Source organism: Cinclus cinclus, chromosome 14, assembly GCF_963662255.1.
Source record: "Cinclus cinclus chromosome 14, bCinCin1.1, whole genome shotgun sequence".
NCBI classification, from domain to species: Eukaryota; Metazoa; Chordata; class Aves; order Passeriformes; family Cinclidae; genus Cinclus; species Cinclus cinclus.
The window spans coordinates 6,318,936-6,345,232 of NC_085059.1; the positions used below are offsets into that span (position 1 = coordinate 6,318,936).

Genomic DNA, 26,297 nt, shown 5'->3' on the forward strand with positions numbered 1-26,297 from the left:
TGGGCTCACGTATGTGTCCCTTAATCCATGTTCTTCCAGGATGGAAATTCCTCTCCACTGCTTGGAACAAGGAACAGGAAGTCTTGAGGGCCTCACTGGCCACCAAGAGCCTGGCTGCAGGAAGCCCCTGCTGTGTTGCCAGCACTCATGGGCACTGCTTCCCGACATGGCATCTCCTGGAAATGTGTGGGGTGGGAGCATCCAGGGCGCTGTGAGGCACCTTCTGCTAGATGGAACTTCAGTCTGTTTGGCCCCTGGCAACCTGCTGAGCTGAATCAGTGCGATCTTTGAAATCTACTGTCCTTGACAGATTAAATCTCAATAAATTCTTTCCTCATTCCAGTTCTGCTCAGACCATGTCCTGACATATTTGGGGTTTTCCAGGGTGTGCAAGCTCATGGATATCGAAACCTGGAACAGCCACCAGTGCCTGGGTTTCCTGTGGGCTGAGAGACCTCGTGGAAGCCCTGTGTGGGAGAGCTCTGGCACTCTACAGGCTGACTGCTGCTGCCAGAGCTTCTTTCATTTTCACTTTCCTGCTCGCTTCTCCGTGCAGCTCCACCTGTGGCTCCTGAAGCCCGTACGTCTCAGAGGCTCCGGGTGTGTATCTGCAGCGGCCTCTAGAAGCCCAGACAGGAGAAACCACAGCGCAGGAAACCCGGGGCTGGCAGCTGGGAACTGCTCTGGTGAGTGCGGAGCATCTGTGGCTGGCAGTCTGGGAGGGGGTGACCAGCCAGGCTCTGTCCTGCTGAGCCCATTTGGGTACAGGGTACAGCCCTAAGGCGGGAAGCGCAGGGGAGCCTCCTCAAAGGGTTGTGCGCTTTGGGGTGCTCAGTGAGTGCTGAGCACCCCGCTGATCCGCTCTTCCCGCTCCCACAGCGCTGCTGAGGACAAGCTGCTGCTGTGGGCGCTGGGGACAAGCTGCTGCCGCCCCTCTCTCCGCCGATGTCCCGGGAGCCGTGGCCGAGGCAGCGCTGCTCCCCGCGGATCCCGCAGGCCCGCGGGGGGCGAGCGCAGCGCGCCGTGTACCTGCTGCTGGCGCTCTGTGCCGCGGCTCTGCTGCTCGCCGGGCAGCCCCTGGTGCCCACCGCCCGCAGCCTCACCTTCCACTTCGCCACCCTGCAGATAGGGGCGCTGCTCAAGGGCACCTGCTACCTGGCCGAGGAGATCTTCCACCTCCACTCCAGGTGAGCCGGCGGAGCCGGCTGCCTGCCTGCGGCGCTCCTGGGACCACCCTGGGGACAAGGGCGTTGCACTCTCGGGATGTGACGGGGTCTGCTCGTGGTCTCGGTCCCCACATCTGCCCTCTGTGGCAATGATGTGCTGTGCCCGGCAGCGCATGCTGCCCTCTGTCACCCTCCTGTCCCTCTCATCTCTTTCTCCCTGTCCCACCCTCTCCCCCTCTCCCTCTCCCTCCTGCCCAGCTCCCCCATATGTCCATGGATGTCTCCTCTCCGTGCTAATTCTCTAGTGTGCCCTTTCCCTGGGGAACAGATCTTGGTCCCCAGCCTTTCCCCACCACCCAGTGCAGGGCAGGGGGCTGTTGTCTCCCTTTGCTGTCCAAGGTGACATTCCATCTGCTCCCACTGAGTCTCAGAGGTGCTGCAAGGGATCCAAGCCCTCTCCTGGCTGGGGGCACTGAGGTGTGCTGGGCAGGGTCCCGCATGGCTCTGTAAGGTTGGTGGCACTGGCCAGGAGAGGGGAACAGCCCCGGCCACGGCTGCTGAGGGTGGCCACCAGCCTGACTCCTGTCTCCCCTCTCCCACCCAGGCACCACGGCAGCTTCTGGAGGGCCCTGAGCACCTGCTTCCCCCCAGGCTGGCATGGGCCCATGCTGCTCATCAGTGGCTCAGCCTATGTGGCTCTCTACAGTGATGGACAGCCACTTGGCCTCCACTTCATCCTGGCCAGTCTGTGCCAGCTCCTCATGCTTGCCCTGGGGCTTCAGGTAAAGGTTCCCACACCTCCAGCCTGGACAGCTGTCCGGGCAGCCCTTCAGCCCTGAGCCGCTGCGGGGGCACGTAGCCAGCTGTACATGGCCTCTGCATGTCCAGCCCACCCGGAGTGAGCCTGGTGGGAGGAACATTCTCAGGTCAGCCCTGCAGAGCTGGTCTCCTTGGCCCCGGGCTGCCAGGAGTGTTGGCAGGAGGGCCAGGCTGCCTCCCAATGAGAGCAACCACTCCAGGGGATGGCACGCCCCTCCACGCCCGACATGAAAAACAGGGGTATTTTAAATCTGTCAGTCAAGCTGGCACTTGAGTGTAAAGCAGAGCCTGTGTGTTCTCCATTTTCAGTGTGGTGTGGGGGCAGAGCCGAGCCCCAGGTGCCTCTGCAGCATTGGGAGGGCTCTGCTGTGCCCCAGCGGTGCTGAAAGGGTCACACATGCTGCAGAAGGTGCTTCTGTCAGGCGCCTGTGGGACAGGACACCCATCTCCACCCAAATGCACACACAGAGCTGGCAGAGGCCATTGGGAATCCCACCATCAGGCACCGGGGTGTCTCCTCTCCCCTGCTGGAGGCACAGGGCAGATGCACAAGTTGCACTGGGACACACAGTCCCAGTGGAAGGTGCAGCCAGGGGAATGTCTTGCTCACTCCAGCCCCAGTTCCCTCCTCTGTAGGGGCTGTGGGGGCTGTCAGGGGCTCTACCTGACAGTGGGGGAAGGGGCTGGTGGGGTTGTTCACTCTTCAGATCTCTTTGGAGTTCTCCAATCCCTGTGGAGAGCTGATTGTTGCTGAAGGGCCCAGGTGGCTGCTGTCATCACCTGGTCTGTCTGTCCTTCCCTCCACAGAAGCCCTCAGCAGTGGAGATGTCTGAGATGTCCGAGAGGTCCAAGCAGAATGTCGCTCATGGGCTTGCCTGGTCCTATTATGTTGGGTACCTAAAAATAGTGCTGCCACGTACGTAGCTGTTTCCCTGCATTCTCATGCCTACAGATAGAAATAGCTCCTAATAACAATCCTCCCACTTTTACAGTGTTAGCAGGGAAATGGAAAGCAAGGCAGAGTGCAGCTGTATCCATACCAGGCACCTCTGCCTGATGCTTTCTTCCACCAGGGGTGAAAGAGTCCATGGAGGAATTCAGCAGAGGCAATCCCAACCTGCTGGCATGCAGGAAGACTTGGAAGCTCCACATCTTGGTCCCTCTGAGCTGTGATGTCTGTGATGACCTGGAGAAAGCTGACAGCAATATCCAGTATGTGACAGACCTCACTGAAACCACCCTGGCCAGAGCTGGCACCAAAAAGAGGGTCTACAAACACAGCCTCTATGCAATCATGGATGAAGAAAATCAGGTATGCTGAGAGCAACACTGGGAGCATCATGCCAAAAGTCTTGCTGGCCCCAGAAGTGGCCGTAAAGACAGGAACTGTCACCTCTCCTATTACATACTCCCAGCTTTCACCAGGCTTCCACGAGATGGAGAGATCCCATTCCTGTACCCCTTCCTGCTGGGTGCCTCCTCCCAGGCTCAGCTGAAGGGATGGTGGGCTTGCTTAACCCCTCCTGGAGCTGATTTAAGTCCAGAAAACAGTAGAAAACTGAGCAGAAAAAAGCATATGTGGGCTACAGAGCATCACTTGCCATAGGATTAATGTTTCCTTGTGTTGTGAAGATGTATTTGAAGATGTATTTGATTTTACTCCCTCCTTTGCCCCAGTCACCCCTTTTTTAGGCTGGTGAGCCCTAGATCTCTCCATCTCACATTGCATTCATCTCCTCCCACATCTCCTGGCAGACTGGCCCCTGTCCCTTCCCCTTAAAAGAGGGAACACCCTGGTGCCATGTATGGAGACATTGGCAGAGTTCTGCTCCTCACCTGGGTCCCCTTTGGCAGCGGCTGAGCTTTGAGCTGCTGTTTTCAAAGCCCTGCCTGCAGGGACCCTGAGCCTCTCCTGGCCCTGCTCCGGGGGAAGCGCAGTCGGACGCGGGTTTTTCCCACTACGCTGCACACACTGATGCTGAGTTCCATCTGCTGGGCTCCTGCTGAGTCACTCTGCTTCCTGGGAGCTCCAGAAGCTCTGAGCCAGGACCTGGCCTTCCAGTAATATTTGCCCCTCAGCTTTCTGCCCAATCCCTCACAGTGCAGCAGGGCCCACAGAAGGCATCTGCCCCAGGGCATGGCAAGGCAGTAACTGCCTGCCAAGGCTGGGAACTTCCTGCTTCTCTGCATTTACCTGGGATCACATCCCTCTTCCTTCTAATTCACTTCATTAAACTTTCTAGTTTACCCAGTGTAAGACTTACTGGTAACACTGCTCCTCTTTGGCATGTTTATGGCTTTATTAGATTTCTCCTTGTTTCTTTGCTCAGCCTCCTTCCAGCTGTGCCTCCTCCTCTCCAATTTTTATGCTCTGCCCTCCAGCTCTCTGTTAGGATGCTCAGATTCAGAATAATGGAGTCACAGAATATGCTGGGTTGGAAGGGACCCACAAAGATTATCAAATCCAATGCCTGGGTCTGCACAGACACCCCAACAATCCCACCCTGTGCCTGAGAGCATTGTGCAAATGCTCCTGGAGCTCTGGCAGCCTTGGGGCCATGACCATTCCCTGGGGAGCCTGAGCAGTGCCCCCCACCACCCTCTGGGGGTAGAAGCTTTCCCTTATATCCAACCTAACCCCCCCCTCCCCTACACAGCTCCAGCCATTCTCTGTCACTGGTCCTGTCACTGGTCACAGAGAGCAAAGATTGGTGCTGTCCCTTTACTTTCCTTTTTATAGCAGAAAGCCACCAAGAAGGTGTGATCACAGGGAAGGGATGTCTCCCTAGGGGATCACATTCCAAGGGGAAGATCACCCTCTGGGCTGCTCTTGGAAGCACTGACAAAGCCAGTGGCTGCCCCCCAGGGGGAAAGGCAGCTGCCTGAGCCCACTTGGCAGAGGGTACAGCTGGAACTGTCAGGCCAGCTGCTTTTTCCCTGCTCTGCACGAGGCAGGGGGACAGTGGGGCTAGACCCAGTATCCCTGTCCCAGTGCTCCCAGTGCAAGGCAGGCCAAGGATCCGCCAGGAGGTCCTGAGTGCTCTTCCCAGTGCAAGGGGCTCCCAGTAGCCCTGTGCCCAGTCCTCCTATCCCCATGTCTCCTTCCGTCCATGCAGCTCTGGCACTGTGCTGTGGAATATGCCACCCCGCTGCAGTCCATCTATGCCATGTCCCAGGATGAGTGTGCTGCCTTCAGCCGGGAGGAGCGCCTGGAGCAGGCCAAGCTTTTCTACAGGACCTTGGAGGAGATCCTGAAAGACTCCAAGGAGTGTGCAGATACCTACCGGCTCATTGCCTATGAGGGTGAGTGAGGGGAAGGGAGTTGGGGTGCCCAGGACAGTGGCTGTGCTCTTCTAGCCCCGAGTGACCTCAGATCAGTGTCTGATAGCCCCAGTCAGGGGACCACGGTGGAGGAAGGGAGGGGCTGCATTGCCACGAAGGAATGTCTCTGAGCATGGCATCACTGGTTGGGTGAGGGAGGGCATTGTCCCGCTCTGCTCTGGGCTGGGGTGGCCTCACCTCGAGCCCTGGGGCAGTTCTGGGCACCACGATATGAGAAAGATGTGAAGCTGTGAGGGAGTGTCCAAAAGAGGGGCACGGAGATGGTGAAGGGCCCAGAGGGGTCACACAAAGAGCCACTGAGGGCACTTGGCATGTCCAGGTGGAGCAGAGGAGACTGAGGTCAGTTCCTCCCCAGGGGCTGCAGCTCCTCCTGAGGGGCAGCTCTGATCTCTTCCCTCTGGGACCAGGGACAGGACCCAAAGGAATGGCTGGAGCTATGCCAGGGGGATTTAGTCTGGATATCAAGGAAAGGTTCTTCCCCCAGAGGGTGGTCAGGCACTGAACGGGCTCCCCAGGGAATGGTCCCAGCCCCAGGACTGCCAGAGCTCAAGGAGTGTTTGGACACTGCTCTGGGACACAGTGTCTGTGCAGGGCCAGGAGTTGCCCAGGATGATCCTTGTGGATCTTTTCCAACTCAGGGTATTCCATGATTCCATTATTCTAAAGACTCCTTGCTGTGGGTCTGAGGAGCAGGGAAGGTGGTGGCAGCACTGATTGTCCCAGCTGAAGCACCCAAAGGGACCTGAGACAAGCTGTTTACTGCAACGATTAAGTATAACAGCAGGCATGCCGGGGAAGCAGCAGCTCCCCTCCCTGTTGATGTTCCTGGAAGAAGCTGCTTGGGCTGTCAAGCCCTCCCCAGCAGTGAGATGAGTGTGTGCTGGCTCAGTGCCATTCCTGCTGACAGGGGATGGGAGGGAGCGAGGCTTTCCCTCATTCCCAATCATCTTTTCATCTCCCATCTCCTCACCTCCACCAGATGAAATCAGCATCTTGCTGCAATGAATGTCGTTTTTTTCAGAGGAAACTCAGTACTCTCCCTAATGGGGAGAAGCATTTCCATCCAGCGAGGCAGTTCCTTTCACGAGTACTACTGGGAATCCAGCACACAGTGCCTGTAATTTTACACTCCTCCCCACACTTTCTGTTCGAATTTTTTTCCCTCTGCCATGCTGAAAGTGGGAAGTAAAAGCTGTATTTTGACTGTGCAGGAAATTCTGCATATTTTGGGGCATCTCACAGGGAGACTTTGCTCCCTGCCCAGAGCTGTGCCTCAGGACAGCCAGGGAAGGAAGGTTTTGTCTTTCTTCTGTTCCAGAGCCAGAAACAGCAGAGTCGCACTTTTTATCCAGAGAGATCGTGTGGCACCTGAGACAGGAGCATCATGAGGAGATCGCCGTGCTCGAGGGGAGCCACCCGCACACCCCATCCACAGCCCTGGACTCAGCAGAGCTCAACCTCCAGATCAGTGTGTCAGACCTGCCACAGCCCCTGCGCACTGATGGCTTCTAACACACAGCCCCTCACTGCCCCTTGGGGCTCAGTTCACCTTTCCCCAACCCCCTTCCTCTTGGAGCATGTGCTATCCATGCCTGTGACCCCCAGCTCCCACCCAAACCTCCTGTGCACCACGGTTACTGGAGCAGCTGACTCAGCCCACAGCCCTGTGACATGCTTCCCATTTTCTTTGTTATATACAGCTCATATGTTCTTCTGTGGGTGTATTGTTTTTTTTATCTGCTTTGATTTGTGTCATATAAAGCATTTTCCTCTCTGGGACAAATTGCAGTATCCGAAATTTTGGGGACAATGTGCAGTCTGCCCCATGTGGAAAAGGTCTTTCCCTCAGAGGATGGTCAGGCACTGAACAGGCTCCCCCAGGGAATGATCATGGCTCTAAGGCTGCCAGGGCTCCAGGAGTGCTTGGATGATGCTCTCAGGGTGGGATTGTTGGGGTGTCTTTGCAGGGCCAGGAGCTGGACTGGATGGTCCTTGTGGGTCCCTTCCAACCTAGGATATTCCATGATTCTGTGATATGCTGTGGTATTAGATGGGCCTTTGGAAATTCCAGCCACAAGTGTGCCTCTGTGTGCTGGGACAAACACAGCCCACATGCCTGGACTCATGGGGCAGCTTCTGCAGGCACAGGGAGCATGTGCAGGACTTCGAGGGGAGCCTCCAGCCTGACCAAAAGTGTTGGTGGCAGAGCAGGCTCACTCAGGATGGGGAGATCCTGGGCAGGTGCAGGCTGGAGCTGACACAACAGCCCTGCTCCTGCCCCTAGCTGCCCAGCTCCTTTTAGAATCATAGAACCCTGGAATCACTAAGGCTGGAAAAGCCCTCTAAAGTCATTGAATCCAACCATTAACCCAGTACTGTGTGTGGGTGTCCCCAGATGCCACATCCATGGGTTTTTTAATATTTCCAGGGGACAGTGACTGTCCTGCACAGCCCATTCCAATGCCTGACAACGTTTTCAGTGAATAAATTCTTCCTGATGTCTAAACTGAACCTCCCCTGGGGTAGTTTGAGGCCTTTTCTTCTGGTGCTGTCCCTTGTTATCTGGGAGCAGATGTCCACCTGGCTGTTAAGGAGTTGTAGAGAGGGAGATGGTGCTGCCAGAGCCTCGTTTTCTCCAGGCTGAGCCCTCCCTCAGCTCCCTCAGCTGCTCCTCATCTTGTTCTCCAGACATTTCCCCAGCTCCATTCCCTCCCTCTGGACATGCTCCAGCCCCTCAATGTCTTTCTTGTTGTGAGAGGCCCAGAACTGGACACAGAATTCCAGGTGCCTCACCTGGGCTATATATGTAGGACTCCACCTTTCATGCAGGTGGGAGAACATGGTGGGAGATCTCTCCCCAGCTCCAGCCCAGTGAGCTTTCAGGAGAGATTTGGCTGCGTGTTGGTCCTGCTGGGATTGGGAATTGGAACCCATTCCAATTCAGTTCAGCAGTAAAACCTTAATCTGCAGCCTAATCTCTGGGTACTGCATCTGTGCAAAAATGCCAAAAATGGCAGATGAAAGGGCTGTGAAGGGAGGGTTGGGACAGCAAAGGCCACTGCAGAGAGGCAGCTGGTTTGCAGAGTTATCAGGAATCCTTGCCGAGGCCTCTGGGATGTGCCAAGTGCCTGGTGCTGGATTGACTGGAGAGGGAAGACAGCAGGTGAGGGACCTGGCAGGAGACACCCTGAGTGCAGGGAGCAGAGTGGGGGTCTGGACCTGGGGTGTGGGCAGGACGTGGGTCCTGGTCGCCTGAGCAGCATTCCCAAGGGCACAGAGCAAATGCTGTGGGCACCTGCTGGGATGTAAGGGAAATGCATCAGGGCTGAGTTCAGCAACATGGGAACAGCCAGCAGCAGCTGTGTGAGCAGCAAAGCCACTACAGCCCCGAGGGCTCACACCCTTAAACCCATTTTTGTGGGGTACAGCTCTGTGTCCTCCTGGATGCTCTGCTCCCTTCTCACGTGGAAGCTTCTTATCTCACCCATCACTGCAGCCAGGCTGGGCTGGAGGTGCCGATAAGCTCAGGCCATATTAGAAGGGGATAGGCTGAAAGACAGGCACAAGCCCAGAGGAAATCTGACAGCACAGTCTTGTTCCAGCAGCAGCCGTGCTTGCCGGCCAAGGGCTCAGCTCCTGCCACTGCTCAAGGGCACAGCCTGGGCCAAGGTGAAAGCCTTTTCTGGCAGTGGGAACCAGAGGCAGGGCTGGATCAGAGGCAGGGAAATCAAACCTCAGAAGTGGCAGCTTGCTGCTAAGCTGGCAAACACAGAATAACCAGTTTCCCCTTGAGCTCTGCAACAGCACAAATAGCTCAGTTTTAGTGCTAATCACAGCATCCCACAGCAGGTCTGACTCAGACTCGGGACTCTCTGGCTTGGAGGCAGACCCATCCTGATCCACGGGGAGCAGCAATGCCACCACATCTCAGCAAGGTGAGCTGAGCAGGACCAGGGGCCACCACAGTCCAGCAGGATGGGTGCAGCAGGGAGGGAGGTTCACATCCAGGATCCTGCTGAGCAAGGCACAGAACAGCTGCATCCTCCCTCCAGCCAGGGCTGGGGCCAGGGCTCAGCTTAGATGCAGCAAGGACAGGGCTTCTCCCAGCCGTCCCTCACATCCCAGCTGTTTTCCCACCAGAAATCCCAGGAACCACCAGCAGGGACCCATTCGTGCTGCTCCACACAGCAAGAGCCTCAGTGTGTAGCCTTGGGGGCTGAGAGCTGAGTTCCCTCACAGACCCTCTGAGGGCAGGTGCTCAGCTTTCACCATGACCTACAAAAACTGATCCTCAAGGAATCCCAGAATGACTTGGGTTGAAAGGGACCTTAGAGCTCATCTCATTCCCACCCCCTGCCATGGGCAGGGACACCTTCCACTGTCCCAGCTTGCTCCAAGCCCCATCCAACCTGGCCTTGGACACTTCCAGGAATGGGGAGGCACAGCTCCTCTGGGCACCCTGTGCCAGGGCCTCATCACCCTCACAGGGAACAATTCCTTCCCAGTAGCCAATATACTCTGTGCCACGTTGTCCTGCAGCTGGTTTGGCTGGCAATGGGTTCATTTTTCTGGAGATGAGAGCAGTGACTGATCACAGGGCTCTGCTGCCCTCACATGTTTTTCACCAATACCCAAATTTTCCCAGTCAATAAGTGGCACTTTTCAAGTGGTGTGATTGTGTTCCAAGAAAGGCCCTTGCACTCACTCACTTACTCACATAGCTATTTTATTTTATTTTATTTTATTTTATTTTATTTTATTTTATTTTATTTTATTTTATTTTAATGTTTCATGAAGTAAAAATCCTGCTGAAATGTGACTGGTTTGAGGAAAATGTCAGGTTCCCACACCTGCCTCTGGATAAAGTCTGGAATCCTGCAAAGCAAGGAAACATCAGCTCAGCACTCAGACTTCAGCAACGGTTGGACTTGAACTGGCTATTAATATTAATAACAATATTAATGCTTCTCCTTTGTGCTGCACCTGCCACTGCCTCCTGAGTCCCTTTCCTTTCTTTTTCCCAGTGCTCAGTGGGAGCAGTGTAATAAACACTGGGAATGTATCTAAATTAACTTGGAGAGCAGCAGCCTGACAGCCAAGAAGGTTTCACAGAGCTGCCTCCGTGCTGGCGTAGCACCCACGAGAGTAACACATATGCACCACAGGTTTTAATTAAATTGTGCCAAGCACCTGAAACCAACAGCTACCCTCAGTCTTGCCTGCAGTTCTGCAGTGCCTGTTTTCCAAGCTGGAAGCGTGGCAGTCCATGTTTCACTGGCAACTTCTGTGGCTGTGCCAGCTGGAGCGTGGTCCCAGCGCAGCTCCGTGGGGCTTTGGGCTCACACAAGAGGTGGAACAGCCTGAGGTTGTGCCAGCGATTGGATATTCAGGAAAATTTAGTCACTGAAAGTGTGGGCAAGCACTGTGACAGGCTGCCCTGGGCAGCGCTGGAAGTGTTCAAAAACCATATAGGTGTGACTCTTGGGAGTCTGGTAGGTTTTTAATGGCTTTTTATCTCGGCAGAGCTGCGTTGATGGTTGGATTGGATGATCACAGAATCAGTTAGGTTGGAAAAGAACTCCAAAGTCATTTTTGTTCTTTCTTACTCTGTTATTTCTGGGAGTGTATGTGGAAATTCTGCCCTGGAGCTGAGTGCCTATCAGAGCGACTCCCCGAGGCTGAGAGAGAGATTTGCCCCAGGCACTGAGGTTAAGTGAAAAGCACGATGTCTGTTCAGTACTTTACTACCTTTAATATCATTTCGTATCGACTTTGCTTCAAAAATATTGCACTGCTCTAGTAGCTATAACTACCTACACTGTGCAGCTACCAATTCTGACTAAGACCTTATAGCATAATCCCTACAATCGTTAATATTTATATAAATAATTTTGGGCTACCATCCTTAATCCTGAAGGAAGTAACATAAAGGCTGAATTGCACTGCTTTGAGCATAAAACACTGGCCAAGCCTGGGACTGGATCAGACTCCTCAGAGAGGAAGAGCCCGGGGAAGCTGCGGAGCTTGGGACCCCCAGGGGCAGGACGGTGGCTGGCTCCTGGAAGCCCTGACCGCGCGGAGGGGCGGCCATGAGCTCTGTCAGCCCAGCCCGGGACAGGCGCGGGAGGCCGGAGAGAGCCGGTACAGCGGTGAGGCAGGACCACGCCTCAAGAGGAAACACCGCCCCCCAAGATGGCGTCGGCCGGCCGGCGTGAGGGATCATGGGTTGTCACGTGACTCCATTCCACCCAATCAGCGCCGGGTGACGCCTTGGTGGCGGGAAGGGGATGGCGGGAGGAGTGACCGCCTCCATGACAACCAATCAGCGACGGCGTGTCGGCGGAGGTGTCACGTGCCTCCCCGCTAGCCAATCAGCGGCGGGCGGCCGCGGCGCCAAGATGGCGGACGATAAGGTGAGCGGGGAGGGCCGGGGTTGAGGAGTCGCCGAGGCTGTGGGGAGGCCGTGCCGGTTCTTCCCGCGGGGGTGGCGGGAATCACTTCCGTGTCTCCTGCAGGACTCGCTGCCTAAGCTGAAGGACCTCGCCTTCCTGAAGGGACAGCTGGAGAGCCTGCAGCGCAGGGTGGAGGACGAGGTGCAGGCCGGCGTGGAGCAGGTAACGTGCGGGCTCGGGGCATGCCGGCCGTTCCCCCCCCTACTCTGAGAGGGACTGGTGGGGAGAAAAATCGAGTCCCAGGGGAAAAACAGCCTACAGCTCACCCCTGGGGCACGTCCTGTGTCACCCCCTCCCCGAACCCGCCCGGCCGTGCCTCACTCACTGTGCTGTCCCCTCAGGACGGATCACTGCTGGCATCGCCCTTACTCAAAGGCTTCCTAGCAGGATACCTGGTAGCCAAGCTCCGCTTCTCCGCCGTCCTGGGATTCGTGGCCGGCACCTGCACGGGGATTTACGTCGCCCAGAACTATGCAGTGCCCAACGTTGAGAAGACGATTCGGGACTATATGAATTCACTGAAAAAAGGTCGGGACTAGCGAGGAGGAGCCCGAAGGCAGCAGGGACTCCAGGAAAGGTGCTCCTTAGGTAGCAGGCACAGAGCACCCCCAGGGCTTGGGGAGGCACATCACCTGCACCCTTCTTTTCCCTGGAAAAGGGCTCCGCACCACACCACTGCGGCACGTCAGGGGGCTGGGGATGGGTGGTTGTTGGGCATCATGGCGGCAGTGATCACTGCACTAACCCACAGCAGCTTGAGAGCACTGGGGGGCTGCCAGCTGCATTTTCCCCTGACGTTTCCCTGTGCCCTTGTGGACTGAGGGGCTGCTGTGACCTGTGTGCCCTGCCACCCAGCCCACGGTGTGCCCTGGCAGTGTGCTTTGTGTGGCTTCTCAGGAAGGCTTGTAGTTCTCCTCTTAACAAGAGACAGCACCCTGCTCTTTTGCTGCGTCACAAATGTTGCAGGGAACATCCTGCTTGAATCAGGCTCATTAAATTCTTGGTATTTGGTCTCTTCAGTGTTGCAGGGTGAGAGTCTGTCTGGCCTCTCTACACTGGCAGCAGCTCACTCGTGCTGAAAATGGGAATGTTTGAGAATGCTGCTGGCTCTGCCAACAGGCTACTTCAGAGGGGGCTGTGGGCACTGATGCTGCTGCTGTCTGTGGTAATCTACGGCTCTCATGCCCCCCTCCTGACCCTCTGCAAGGTGGATGGGGCCATCCCCTTCAGTTCCACATCTGTGGTGGTCCTCGTGGAGCTGACCAAGCTGGTGCTGTCCCTCCTGTTCCTGCTGGCGGGGGCGCGGGAGCCGCTGGGAGCGGCGGTGTCCTGGCGTCACGCCGCGCCCTTCGCCCTCTCCGCCCTGCTCTACGCTGCCAACAACAACCTGGTGGTGCACATGCAGCTCTTCATGGACCCCAGCACCTTCCAGGTGCTCAGCAACCTCAAGATCGTCAGCACGGCGCTGCTCTACAGCCTCCTGCTGCGCCGGCGCCTGGGCGCACGCCGCTGGCTGGCCCTGCTGCTGCTGCTGGCCGCCGGTGTCACCTACAGCTGCGGGGGGCTGCGGGGACACGGGGACCCCGGCGGGATGCGCCTGCACGTCACACCCGTGGGGCTGCTGCTGCTCTCCGTGTACTGCCTCATCTCCGGTCTCTCTGCTGTCTACACCGAAGCCATCCTGAAAAGCCAGGCGCTGCCCCTCAGCCTCCAGAATATCTTCCTGTACTTTTTTGGGGTCCTGCTCAATCTGGTGGGTTCCGTGTGGAGCGGCACAGAGGGAGGGTTCCTGGAGGGCTTCTCCCCGTGGGTGCTGCTGGTCGTGCTCAGCCAGGCTCTGAATGGCCTCATCATGTCCGTGGTGATGAAGCACAGCAGCAACATTACCAGGCTCTTTGTTATCTCCTGTTCCATCCTGGTCAACGCTCTTCTCTCTGTTGCCCTCTTCAACCTGCAGCTCACCCTCCTCTTCTTCATGGCCGTGGCGTGCATTGGTCTGGCTGTGCACCTGTACTATGGAGTCACGTAGTCATTGCCTTCCTCCCACGAGTCTGGGCAGCCTGGCCCTTCCTCAGGGCTGGAATCATTCCCAATGGGCAGCTGCACAACTCCAAGGATCCCCCCGAGGAGGAGTGCCGAGGGGGAGAGCAGCACAGGGAAACTGTGCCCTGCTCCAATCCAGCCAGGCTCTGTGCCATGGGGTTCTCATGGGATCAGGCATGCCCAGCCTTAGGGGGGTCCCGAAGCCCTTGTGCATGTCTTACAGTCTCAGGATGTACCAGGGAGGTTCGGGCTGGACCTGAGGAGTAATTTCTTCATAGAAGGGGTGATTAAACATTGGAAGGGGCTGACCAGGAGGGTGTTGCAGCCACCATCACTGGAGGTGTTTAAGGACTGCTCATGGCACTTAATGCCATGGTTTAGTTGACAGGGTGATGTTGGGTCACAGGTTTGACTTGATGATTTTGGCGGTCTTTTCCCACCTAAATGATTCTGGGACTCTGTGTCCCATGTACTTAAGCTGTTTCCCCACACCACGGTGGCCTGGGAATGTTGTGGCAGTAATTTGCCCTACTGCACTTCCTGCCAGCTGTTTCAGCTCCCATGGATGCTGCTTGATCCCTACCATTCCTGATGCTGCTTCCCTGGGCCTCTCCCACCTCCACAGTTTTCCAGCCTAGCCCCTACCTGGAGCCCTGCTGTCCTCGGGCTCCATTTCCCATTCCTGAGCACAGTGTCTCTGCAGAGTAGACAGCATGTGGGAACTTTCACTTGCTCCCCAAAAGGTGGACGTCCCCCAGTGCCAAGTTTCTGGCAGGCAGAGGCCACTTGGGGTATTAAAGCTGCAGTTTAACAGCATCCGTGTGTCTGTCCTGTGTCTGCCTGCCCTGTGGGATGGTGCCTGTGCCCCTTGGGGCATGTTTGGGTGCCAGGGATGTGTCCGAGCCTGACAACACTCAGGGGTGAGGGGCACTCACTTTATTCCATGTGGTAGCAGTTGGGGGCTGCCAGCCCTCCCTCCAGGCTGAGCCTGTGCTCCCATAGACAGGTTCCCAGCACCGAGCAGGGCTTTCCCTCGGGAGTACCAGGCTGTGCCTGGGATAACTGGCGACTGGGGCTGGCCAGTCTTCTGTCATCACTGGTGGCTCGGTGCAGGGAGGGGTCCGCAGGGATCCAGCTGTCCCCACGCCCTGGGCGTGGCTCAGGGGGTCTGTGTGGTGCCATCGGCCGTGCCTGCCCGTCGGGTGTCCCGCAGGTGCTGGTTGTGCTCGGCGAGTTCCACAGCGTCCCGGAGCACCTCCTGCAGCAACGCCCGGTGCCGGCGCTCCAGGGCCTCCCGCTGCTCCTCTGCCAGGCGCTGCTGGTCCCGGAGCACCTGCGGGATGCCCTGGGCGGTCTGGCACAGCCCTGGCATAGCCGGAAGAGGTGTCCCCATCCCTGCCTGCCCACCTGCAGCAGGTGCTGCCTGCAGGCCTGCAGCTCCTGGTGCTGATGGTGCAGCAGGGCCTCCAGGTCCCACTCGGCCGCCTCCCGCTCCCGCAGCGCTGCCTCCAGGCTCAGGCCCAGCGCGGTCACCTCCCGCTGCCAGCGCCCTGTGTCCCGCTGTGGGGACAGGGACAAGGTCAGGGCAGCTCCAGCGTGTCCCTGCTCCCTTGGGCTGCACCAGGGAGAGCAGTGCCAGGGGAGGAGAGGCTGGAGCTCGCAGTGCTTGTGCCCACCTCCCTGCTGTGCTCCTGGGCTGGCACGGCGCTGGCCCCGAGCTCCCTCTGGAGCTGCCGGCAGTGCTGAGCCCGCAGCCGCTGCCGCTGTGCCCTGGCCAGGGCTCGCTGCACCTCCGGGGATGGGCACGGCTGGCACCGCCTCCCTGCCTGGAGGAGAGCGAAGCCGGCTCGGGTGGCACCAGGAGCCAGCGTTGGCCGTGTGCAGGGACCCTGTGCGCTCCCACTCACGCTGTCACAGCCGGGCTGTGGCTGTGACACCTCGCTCTGGGATGGCTCCTCCCGTATCCCCTGCCCTGCGCTGGCCAGAGCTCGTCTGTATCCTCCCTGGCTTCTGCTGCCACCCTGTCCTGCTGTGTGGGGACAGGGGAGGAGGATGAGTGTGACACGGGGGGCTGAAGAAGGACATTCAGATGGAGAGTGAGGCCTTTCCCACCGTGTAAAGCCATGCTCTGTGCCCACATATCCTTCACCCAGCTGTGGGATGCGTGCCTGGCCCCATGCTCCGGCTCTTCTGGCTCCAGGCTGGCACTGGTTGGGGGTGTCTGGGTCCCAGGCTGTTGGCCTGGCACTGTATTCCCTGTAGAAACCTGGTCCTGTCAGAGAAGGAGATGTTACAGGGACACACCTGGGATTCAGGGCTTTTCCAGACTGTCCCTGGATGAGGGGGCCTGGCCTTGCCTCTGCCCACCTCAGCAGTGGGCTGCTGCATCTCCCTTGTCCCAAGCACCTCTGCCACTGCCTGCTTTTTCTTCCACCTTTGACTCTTCAGTACCTGGAAAAGGGGAACTGGAGGTCCTTGTTGGGGTGTTTCAGATCACCTGGCCTGTCATAGTTCCAGGGACACAGCTCACCCTTGGGGCAGCTTCAGCCCCTGCCCTCAGTGCTGGACAAGGGTCTTGACACCAGGATGGGTCAAGAGTCTGCACCTTACCCAGACCAGGGAATGAGCGCCATCCCAGTCCCATGGGTCCAGGGATTCAGGGGCTGGTTCCAGGGGTTCAGTCCCATGGATCCAGGGGCATTCCCCACCTGCAGCTCCCTCAGGGCCCTCTGCAGCTGGGCCACAGCTGTCCTCTGCTCAGGGAGGCCGGATCCAGCCAGCAGCTCCATCCACAGCCCTCGGATCTCCCTCCGGCGTGCTGCGATCTCCTCCTCAGGGTCCCAGAGGGTGGCAGAGATGGTCTTGGCCAGACTCTTCACCCTCTCAGCCAGTCCCAGAGCTCCCAGGATCTCCTCTCTGGAGGTGTCTGGGAGAACAGCGAGCCCTGGGTAGTGGCCATGGGGGGGGCCACCAGCACAGGGGGTCCTGGTGCGATGGAGATGAGTGGAGCTGGTGTCCCTGGGCAGCAGCCAGTGCCAGGTGTGGGGCAGGGTGGGGGCAATCCTCAGGGAAGGGGCATCCAGAGTGTGTCCCAGTCCCAGGGGCTACCTGGCAGTGACACACACAGCAGCAGGAAGGTCAGGCTGTTCCCCTCCAGCAGCTGCTCCACGATCCAGGGCAAGCAGACAGCACCAGGTTCCCTGCAGTCCCTGCACAGGGGGAGAGACACCCCAGGAGTGGGCTGGCTCTCACAGTGCCAGGACCCACAGGAACATAAGAATGGGCTGGCCACACGTGTCCTCAAGCCCATGTCCCCAAGGAACGGTGACACCCCATTGGCTCCCAGCCATGGGCTCCCCCTGGAGTGTCCCTCCTGCTTCACCTCCAGGAATGGAATTCCCTGACCCACAGCAGGTACACGGGTGTGCTGGGGTGGGAACACAGCTCAGAGCCTGTACGTACAGCCTGGGGCAGGGCCTGGGGGCCCCTGGGGACACCAGGATCCTGAGGGCTGAGCGCTGGCGCTTGCCACCCTCCAGCTCTCGCTCCACGGTGAGAGTGAAGAGGCTGCTGGCCCTGGGGAGAGGCCGGTATGGGATGGGGCTGCAGCCCCAGCACCCCATGGCCCAATCCTTCCCAACCTGTGGGATCTGGGCCAAATCCCTCACCCCTGCACAGCTGAGTGCCCATCTGCGAGGGGCTGCTGAGCACACCCCTGGAACAACGCTGGCATGGCAGCCAGTCCCCTGGCATAGGCACTGATGGCAGCCTGGGCATCGGGCACGGCCACTTCTGTTGCCTCCTCCACCATCCTGGAAGCAGAGGGAGACAAGGCCAAGTGAGGAGGGTCACATCCACCCCCTGGACTCGCTGAGGAACACCCCTGGCCATGCTGTGGCTGGGCACCATGCTCCCTGCCCAGCCCCACTCCTGATGTTGGGGTACCAGCCCCCAGGAGCATCTGGTCAGCCATGGGGCATCAGGTACCTACAGGCCCAGGGGTGCCACATCCATCATTTGTAGGGCTCGGCCGTCGGGATGGAGCAGGTCCCAGGCTTTGTCGTGGGTGCTGACCTGGAATGAGGGGGCTGCATTAGGCAGGGAGGCAGGAAAAGGGGGCTGCTGGTATCCCACACTCACCAGGGGCACAGACTGCTTGTGGCCATGCACAGGTGAGGCTTGAGAAAGGCTGATTTTGGTGTAACTCCCAGCTTTTCCAAGCCTGGCACCAGGGAAGGGCAAAGCCCTGTGTGGAGTTTATTGGATCCCTGGCAGCATCCCAGAGCCAAAGGGCAGGACCCAGCCCAGTGGCAGGAGCTGGAATCACTCCTGTGCCAATCAAGGCCATACTGGAGGGACCTTCAGGCCACAGGGAGCAGTGACTGGCCCAGAAAGTCCAGCTGTGATGGGAGCAGAAAGGGGTTAGAGGGCTCCCCTGATCCCAGCATGCTGCTGGAGCCTGGGATGTGCTCAGTGGGCTGCTAAGGCTACCCACATCTGGGAAATCCTGGAAAGAGGTGAGAACACTGGGATCCAAAGGTGTCCAGTCCCTGGTCACCCTCTGGATGAGGGGTCTGGATTCCAGTACAGGGCAGTATGTGCTCTTGGCACAGCAGGGTCTGGGCAGTGGCAGAGAGGGAATGTGACCCTCATGCCTGGACATCCTGCCCTGCTCCTGCCCTACCTGTACCAGACTGACCATCTGCAGGCTCTGTGTGTCATCCCCCAGGGCCTCCAGCTCTTGGAAGATGGTGTCGATCACCTGTGGACAAGCTGGGAGCTGTTGGTTTCCAGGACCTGTGGCTGGATGTCACCCCATCCCCAGTGGGACTGAGGTCTGTTGGGTGACCCAGGAGCCCAGCACTGCACAGCTGTGCTGTCCCCTCTCCCTGCCACCTGTCCCCTGTGCCCTCACCTGCCAGATGACACTCTGGAAGGGCAGCTGCGTCCCCGGGTCATGGGGGTCCCACAGCAGCAGGGACACGCTGTAGCCAAGGGGAACCAGGGCCAGCTGGGGTCTTGCCAACTCCAGGACCTTCTCCTGGAAGGAGAGACATATCCAGCAGGGCAGGGCCAGCATGGCACAGCCATGGCAGCCACAGCATGGCACTGCCAGCATGGTGCAGATGGCCCTGGCTCGTGTGGCTGGGGATGGGATACAGAGAAGAACTTGGGGCTCTCAGTACCTGTCCTGCATCCAAGTGGAAAACACCATCGACAGTCAGGGAGCTCTCCTGGTGCGAGGGAGAGGGATAATGTTCAGCTTTCCCCTATCCCAGCATGACTAGGGCAGGGCAAAGGAGGCGCTGGGCACACTGGGATGAAGATGGCAGGGGTGGAACAGAGGTCCTGGCATAGGCAGGGGTGAGGAGAGACCCCCTCCCTTCCCTGCTGTCCAGGAGCCCCCAGGAATCCCCTGCAAGGGAGGGGCCCATAGGGGTGTGGGGCAGGATCAGCCCAAAACCTCAGCTGCCATCAGGGTCCCAGGTGTGGCAGGTGGTGGGACAAAGCCCCTGCTCCCTCTTGGTTCCCCAGGGACCCTCGTACCCTGGCTGTCCCTGCCCTGCAGCTCTCACCTGGGGCTCCTTCCCAGCAAAGAGGAGCTGTAGAGGATCCTTGCTGCTGCCAACCCAGCTTTCTCCTGGCCCTGAAAACACCGGGAGTGAGATGGTGTGGGGAGTCACCCCCACTTGTCCCAGCTCTGTCCTGCCCCCCTTGCAGCCTGGGGCCACGTCCCAGGGCTTCACATCATTCCTGAGTTCTCCCACTCTGACTCAGGATGAGGAGGACATCCTGTCCCTGTCAGCACTGCCCAGACCAGCTTGGCCACTGGTCTCAGTGCCACCACAGCTGTGGCTGCCACCCTGTCCCCTTGTTCCCTGGTGTGGGGGTTCAGATGAAGCCTCAGGGTTGTTCTGAGCTCTACCTGCTGCCTGATGGAGTCCCAGAGCTGCTCGCACGCTGACATCCTGCTCAGCCTGCCGGGATAGAGGGGGAAGGAGCCACACACTCAGCACCACCAGCAGCTGGATGAGACCCCAGGGAGCTGGGCAGCCCCTGACAGATCCCTCCAAGCCAGCCTGGGCTATCCCCCACCACGGCACTCACCTGGTCCATGGGCAGTGTGGCAGCAGCTGCCGAGTGCTGTTTGGCCAGGGCAGGGATGGGGTTACCTGTGGGATCCGGTTCTCCTGCATTATTGATGGATGTGGGCAGAGCCAGACCCAGCCTGGAGGCACCCTGTTCCAGGGGCTGAGCCCTGCTGGCCAAGGAATCAGTGGGACCACAGGGCCAGGTGGGTGCCTGGAGCCACTCACACCACTGGCCTGCTCCCAGCTCCAGGAGGGACACCTCTGTCAGCCACAGCTGAGAGATGAGGGAACTTGATCTGTCATTCAGGTTATCACAAGAAGTGACCACAAACCACACAATCACTGGAGATCAGTCACAGCAAGAGAGCACAGAAGGAAATGCCAGTGCTGAGGATCCCCCCTGCCTATGGAAATGCAGATGGAGGGGGGCCAGGAGAGAGGGCCCAGGACAGCCCCTGCCCTGCTTTGGACAGGACCAGGAGGAACAGATGCACGTGTGTCCTTCTGACTGCCTGTTCCCTGTATAGAGTGAGACCAGTGCCACTACCTCCCCAAAACTCCCTCACCTGTGCCCCAGGTGTGAGGCTGATGCCAGCTGGACACAGATGGAACAGGCAGCACTGGGGGCTCCATCAGGAGCAGGGCAGGTGGCATGGCAGGTACAATAAGGGCATGTTGGGGCTGAGGGAGCTGGAGGAAAACCCCTTGGGACGGTGGAGCCCTGGGACAGAGCAGGGCACGGGGCTTTGAGGGGTTCCCCAGCACTGGGCTGGGCAAAGCCACAGTGGGATAATGCTGGGGGAAAGCCCTGCTCCACAAGGGAGCCCAGACTCAGGACTCCAGGAGCCCCTCACCAGCTCTTGGGGGTCCTGGGAGCCTTCCCAGGCTGTGGGGCAGCACGGGTGGGAATGGTCACACATCCCCCTCACACTCTGTGACCCTGACCAGGCAGACAGCCCAGTGTGGGTGCTCCCAAGGGACAGCAAAGCCTGAGATTCAGGAGACAGGGATTTTTCCTTCCTCATCCATCAGCCTGCAGCTGCTGCTCCCTGTTCCATGTCCAGCCAGTCCAGGATTCCCAAGGTGCGGGGGCACCCTGTTGTACGCCCTGGTTAACACCAGCAGACCCAACACCCTGAGCCACCAACCACCCTCCCACAGCCCAGGGCACAGCCTAACCCTCCCCTCGGGCTGCTCAGGGCTGGCTGCACAGCCCCACAGCCCCTCCACCCCGGGCAGGCACACACCCTGGACATGCAGCAGACCCCGAATCCAACACGATCCACGCCTGGACCCCCGCTCCAGCCTCGGTCTCCTTCCCACACTCTGTTTTCCCAACACACCCGCAGCCAGCCCAGGCTGTGTTTGCCTGCAGGTCATGTGTACCTGTGCCCAAACACAGAGAGGGAGGGACACAGGAAACACCCAGGCACAGACTTTAATGCAGAGGCAGGACAGGCCCTGGGGAAGAAGAGCAGGGCTTGTCCAGGTGAGCACTGCCTGCCTGCCACCAGCCCCTTCTTGCAAGGACAAGGGGGAATGGCTTCCAGAGGGCAGGGTTAAACGGGATATTGGAGAGAAATTCTACCCTGTGAGGGTGGTGAGACCTTCCCACAGGGTCCTCAGAGAAGCTGTGGCTGCCCCATTCATGGAAGTGTGCAAGGCCAGGTTGGATGGGGCTTGGAGCAAGTTGAGATAGTGGAAGGTGTCCCTGGATATGGGTGTGGAATGAGATGAGCTTTAAGGTACTTTTCAAATGAAACTACCCTGTGATTCTATGATTCTCCCCATCCCCATTTTCCCATGCCTGTCCCTTTCCCACTCACCCTCTTCCTCTGAATATTCCCCAGCCCTGCATTCCCGGGCTCTGCCTCAGCATCCCATAATCCATTTTCTCCTTATTATGAGAAATTATCTGAATAACCCATAACCTAGAATTAACCCATTTTCTTCTTGTCACCTAAAAAGTTTCTGGTTGAACCTCCTCAAGGTCCCACTTGGACTCATACACCAGTGCCTCAGGTTGAGGCATAAGGAGCTGCTCCAGCTCATTATGTGCAGGGGTGTTTAATTTACTCATTTTCCTGTCTTTTGTGGCTTTTCAGTTTTTCTCTTAGGCTGAAGAGCAGGCAAGCAGCATCCAGGACATCCTGGCCCAGCCATAGCCCCAGGTGAGGAGAGGGAGGATCAGCACAGGGGCCATGGAGGTTCCAAGGATGGCTGGACTGGGGGGCTAAAAGGTGTGGGGGGAGGTCTGGGAAGGGACCAGCAGACTCCAGCAAGGCTTGGGGCATCTGAGTGCAACCAGTGGGAATATGATGGAACTGAACTCCTCTTCTCCAGGTGTAGTGGTTTTGGTTCGCCAATTTGAATCTTTTTTTGCTGTGAGATAGGATTAGGGGGAAGGCAAAAAAAGGCTTTAAATGGTAAAAGGAGAAACTTTATTACTAGAAAATACAGGGGGAAAAATTTAGAATAAAACTTTAGATGACTTTTCCTCTCCCTGCCCCACCTTTTATTTTCTTTCACACTGAAAAGATATAGAAAACAATTCAGTTAGTTTACCATTTCTAAAATAGGTTTTTAATAATTCACCTGGGAGAGGAGACTTCCCTCTGTAATCTATGATGATTAAAGAACAGAAAAAAGAAACAGTTTTCTCGTGGCATTGATGTTACAGTGATCAGCCACCCGGGAGAATGGAATTCTTATTATTATGTAGAAATCCCTTTCTTCAACTAACAGCTTTCCCAGAGCCGTTATTGAGCCAGATAGGCTAGTTACCTTCCAAAAGGCCAGAAATAAAAGAAAATCTTCCAGGGGTCTTTTGTCTTTACACGTGTGTTTCACAAAGACACATAAACTTTATAATTAGTGTAACAATGTATTAGTCTTAAAAATCCGACACTGGTCGGTCCTTGTCAGGTACAAGGAAAACTGCCCAAGGTCTGGACAAGTAAAAATTTCAGGAAAGCTTTACAAACACCAAGGCCAGGGCAGGTGGCATGGCAGGGATAGTGGGGACAGCTGTGGCTTGGGGAGCTGGAGTTGGCCGCAGGGAAAATCCCCCGTGGGAGGATGCGGCTCTGGGTCAGAGCGTGGCGCAGGGCTCGAAGTGAGGGATGCCCCAAAACCGGGCACGGCCACAGCGGGGTGACCCTGCGGACAGCCCTGCCCCACCGGGGAGCCTGGGGACGCCGAGAGCCCCTCCCCGGCACAGGGACCTGCGAGCCTTCCCACGGAGCCCCCGGGGGAAGCGGCAGTGGGAAGGGTCCCGGTGCCCCTCAGGCTCTGCTGCAGGACCCGGTCCTGAGCAGACAGACGGCCCCAGCCACACCGAGCAGGGCGAGCGCGACGCAGAGCGGGGCCACCACGGCGGCGAGGTGACAGCGCAGCACCGACACCGGCACCCGAGCCACCGGCCAGCCCTGGTACTGAGCTGGGGACTGGCACCTGTAGTCCCCGGGCCAGCCCTGCCCCAGGTGCCCCGTGGCTGCCAGCGCCTGCAGCCCCCCTGCCCCAGGGCACGAGCACCTGAAGGGGTTGTCAGCCACAGCCACGTCCTGCAGGCGCCCCAGGAGATTCAACTCATCCCTCGGCAGCTCCGAAATGGAATTGTTGTCCAAGTGAAGGGTGTCCAGCTTGGGGTAATTCCTGATGGAGGGGACGGCCTGCAGCAGGTTTCGATTCAGGAAGAGCTTCTTCAGGGAGCTGAGGGAGATGTCTACAGCACGGAGGTGGTTGTGGCTCACGTCCAACACCTCGAGGTTGGGAGGCAGCGGTGTCGGCACTTCATCCAAGCCAGCGTTGGACAGGTTAAAATGCCGGAGGGCTGCTGGCCACTGGCAGGAGGAGGAAGTGCCTGCCATGAGCCGGTTGTGGCTGAGATCGAGGTGCCGGAGCTCCAGCAGCAGCTCCACGCCCTCACACACGCTGTGGTAGGAGCTCAGGTTGTTGTGGTGCAGACTGAGCTCCTGGAGCTGAGGGAAAGCTCCCTGGCAGAAGGCGGGGGCCAGGCTCCCGTCCCCGAGGCTGTTCTCTGCCAGGCCCAGGGAGCGCAGAGCTCTGAACACCTTCCCGATGGCACAGGGCAGGCTGGTGACGCGGGAGCCGGTGACAGCCAGCTCCTGCAGGGTCCCCAGCCACCTGCTCAGGCTGGAGAAGGCGGGCTCACGGCCCGTCAGCGGCGAGGATGTCACGTTGTGGAAGCTCAGGGACAGTATGGGCAAGTCCTGGCCATCCATGTCCCTCCAGTCGCCTGTCCCCTGGAAAATGCAGCTCTCAAAGGCCAGCTCCTGCACATGGGTGTAGGAGAAGAACCTCAGCACACGGGCGAGGAGTATCTCAGGCACCAGGACATTCCCAATAATTACTTTCTGGATGACAAGAGAGCCCAGAGTTTCAGTGGCGGAGGCGTCCAGGTTCCTGATGGGGAAGGCTATGTATTTCTCCAGATCTCCTCCCTGAAACTCCACCACAGTTGCTGAGAGGCACTGGATGATGCTGCTGATGGTTTCCTCGGACAGGTTGTAGCACACACAATACTCCTGAGTGCGGTTGAAGAAACACCTGTCTTCCCTTCTGCCTTCTGCCACCAGCAGCCCCAGCCCCAGGAGCAGGAGCACAGCCACACTCATGGCGAACAACCTGAAAGCTGGAGGAGAAACGGTGAATGGCAGCTGAGGGGAGCACTCTGACCCGGACTGGAGGGATGGTTTGTGCAGGTTCAGCCCCTCAGAGCCACCCCTCAGGGACAGGGCACTGCCCTCATCCCTCCTGCACCTGCCTGGCCACTGAGCCGTCATGACTCGGGACATGCTCGGCCCAGCAGCCAAACCCCCAGGAGCTGCACCCTGCCACCCTTCCTTCAGCAGGGTCTCCTGAGGCTCTGCACTGTCCTGCCTGGGCTGCCTTGCTGCAAGCTCCCACTCATAAACTACCAGGAAATGCCTGGAGCAATTACAAATGTGGAGTTACAGATAATGAAGCCAGATGCATCAGTCTGACCAGGGAGAGAGCCCCAGCTCTGTTTGTTCTTCTGTAATCTGGGCAGGAAATTGCAACAGAGGCTTCATGTTTTCTCCTTCCTCACCCAGCGATTTGATTAATCACCAGCCCCCAAAGGGGTGGTAGAAAATGACCCCTGAAGGTGTGAACAAATCCCTGTCAGCACCAGAAGCAGGTAAGCTGAGAGAGTCTGATCTCTGACCACCAGGTTGCAAAAGAAGCAGCAAGCAAAAGACTAAAGGCTCCTAAATAAGTGCTGACTCAGTTCAAAGAGGGTCTTTGGGGATCCCCAGTCCAGCCTCCTGCTCTGAGCCGTTCTGTTGCTGGCACCAGCCCTAACCAGCCACAGCTTTCCTCGGCCACATCCCAAAGCCCACTGAGGACAGAGCTCTCCCTACCTGTCCACGCCATCGCTGGGCTGCACCACCCTCCCGAGGAGCAGCTCTCCTACGGCACCTGCACCGAGCACTCTGGGACCCTGGGTGGGTTTGTACAGTGACTCACCAGCCAGCTCACACCCAAAAGTTTCCTTGCTCCACTTCTGCTTCCTCCAGCTGCTGCCAAATCCCGGGCTGAGGTGCCAAAGGCTCCAAGTCCGGCACCGTCCAGCACCGGCGCCTCGGTGCTCCAGCTGTGTTCCAGCTGCTGCTGGCGCTGGCGCTGCCCGGGTCGGGTCCCCACGTCGGGGCTGGGCTCACACCTCCCGGACACTGCCCTCGCTCCCACAGTGTGACTTCCTGAGCAAGACAGAGCCTCCCAAGTCACTTCTGCTTCACTTCCCTGCGGCTGTGGCCTTGGAAAGGTTGTGGCCGGAGTGGCAGCGCTGCTCACTTTCCTAGGAATGGTGATGGAACAGAGTGCGGGCAAGGCTCCCCAAATGCACTTTTGGGTTCAGCCCTTCTGGATGCTCTGATATTGCTGTGCCTCAAGGCTCCCCGGATGTTGAGCACCCTGCAGGCAACGCAGAAGGATACAGGACTGTCACACCTGGCATGCAGACCATGCCCAGGTGCATGTGTTCCATGTGGGATGGCACAATTCTCATCCATTGTCCAGGCAGCCCAAAGCTGCACAGAAAATTCCTTCACCGGAAGGAGCCAGAAGTGTTCCAGAAACAGCTGGATGTGACACTGAGTTCTCTGCTCTGGCTGACAAGGTGGTGATCAAAGGTTGGACTTCATGATCTTGGAGATCTTTTCCAACCTAAATGGTTCTGTGATTCTATGATCTCTCAGGTTTTTGTTTGTTTGGTTGGTTTTTGGTTTTTAGGGTTTTTTTTTGTGGGGTTTTTTTGTGTTTTTTTTTTTGTTTTTTTTTTTTTCTTTTTCCTTTCCCAGAGATTTCTCTGCCTATGTTGGTTTCAGAAAGGGTTTCAG

The 26,297-nt window shown here is 57.9% G+C and overlaps 4 protein-coding genes across 4 annotated transcripts; 3 read left to right on the top strand and 1 right to left on the bottom strand.

Annotated features, from left to right (window-relative positions):
* Nucleotides 1–594: 594 nt before the first annotated feature.
* Nucleotides 595–7,110, top strand: STING1 (stimulator of interferon response cGAMP interactor 1). Its single transcript, XM_062502249.1, has 7 exons — nucleotides 595–686; nucleotides 880–1,187; nucleotides 1,771–1,948; nucleotides 2,793–2,901; nucleotides 3,059–3,297; nucleotides 5,102–5,288; nucleotides 6,646–7,110. The coding sequence occupies exons 2-7, from the start codon at nucleotides 946–948 to the stop codon at nucleotides 6,837–6,839; spliced, it is 1,149 nt and encodes a 382-aa protein (XP_062358233.1). The 5' UTR covers nucleotides 595–686; nucleotides 880–945; the 3' UTR covers nucleotides 6,840–7,110.
* Nucleotides 7,111–11,713: 4,603 nt separating this feature from the next.
* On the top strand, nucleotides 11,714–12,783 carry LOC134049566 (SLC35A4 upstream open reading frame protein). Its single transcript, XM_062502098.1, has 3 exons — nucleotides 11,714–11,740; nucleotides 11,843–11,941; nucleotides 12,121–12,783. The coding sequence occupies exons 1-3, from the start codon at nucleotides 11,726–11,728 to the stop codon at nucleotides 12,316–12,318; spliced, it is 312 nt and encodes a 103-aa protein (XP_062358082.1). The 5' UTR covers nucleotides 11,714–11,725; the 3' UTR covers nucleotides 12,319–12,783.
* Nucleotides 12,784–12,821: 38 nt separating this feature from the next.
* Nucleotides 12,822–14,575, top strand: SLC35A4 (solute carrier family 35 member A4). The gene has a single exon (XM_062502097.1). The coding sequence runs from the start codon at nucleotides 12,861–12,863 to the stop codon at nucleotides 13,806–13,808; it is 948 nt and encodes a 315-aa protein (XP_062358081.1). The 5' UTR covers nucleotides 12,822–12,860; the 3' UTR covers nucleotides 13,809–14,575.
* An 8,564-nt stretch (nucleotides 14,576–23,139) lies between these two features.
* On the bottom strand, nucleotides 23,140–25,349 carry CD14 (CD14 molecule). Its single transcript, XM_062502565.1, has 2 exons — nucleotides 25,320–25,349; nucleotides 23,140–24,568 (listed from the first exon to the last, which is right to left on the bottom strand). The coding sequence occupies exons 1-2, from the start codon at nucleotides 25,330–25,332 to the stop codon at nucleotides 23,199–23,201; spliced, it is 1,383 nt and encodes a 460-aa protein (XP_062358549.1). The 5' UTR covers nucleotides 25,333–25,349; the 3' UTR covers nucleotides 23,140–23,198.
* Between the last annotated feature and the right edge of the window lie 948 nt (nucleotides 25,350–26,297).

What these genes read in the sequence shown, in the direction of transcription:
- STING1 (XM_062502249.1), top strand. Translation starts at nt 946, where the DNA reads ATGTCCCGGGAGCCGTGGCCGAGGCAGCGCTGCTCCCCGCGGATCCCG. An exon ending in TCATGGATGAAGAAAATCAG is followed by an intron (nt 3,298 to 5,101) that starts GTATGCTGAGAG and finishes CCGTCCATGCAG; the next exon opens with CTCTGGCACTGTGCTGTGGA. An exon ending in CCGGCTCATTGCCTATGAGG is followed by an intron (nt 5,289 to 6,645) that starts GTGAGTGAGGGG and finishes CTTCTGTTCCAG; the next exon opens with AGCCAGAAACAGCAGAGTCG.
- SLC35A4 (XM_062502097.1), top strand. Translation starts at nt 12,861, where the DNA reads ATGGGAATGTTTGAGAATGCTGCTGGCTCTGCCAACAGGCTACTTCAG.
- LOC134049566 (XM_062502098.1), top strand. An exon ending in TGCAGGCCGGCGTGGAGCAG is followed by an intron (nt 11,942 to 12,120) that starts GTAACGTGCGGG and finishes CTGTCCCCTCAG; the next exon opens with GACGGATCACTGCTGGCATC.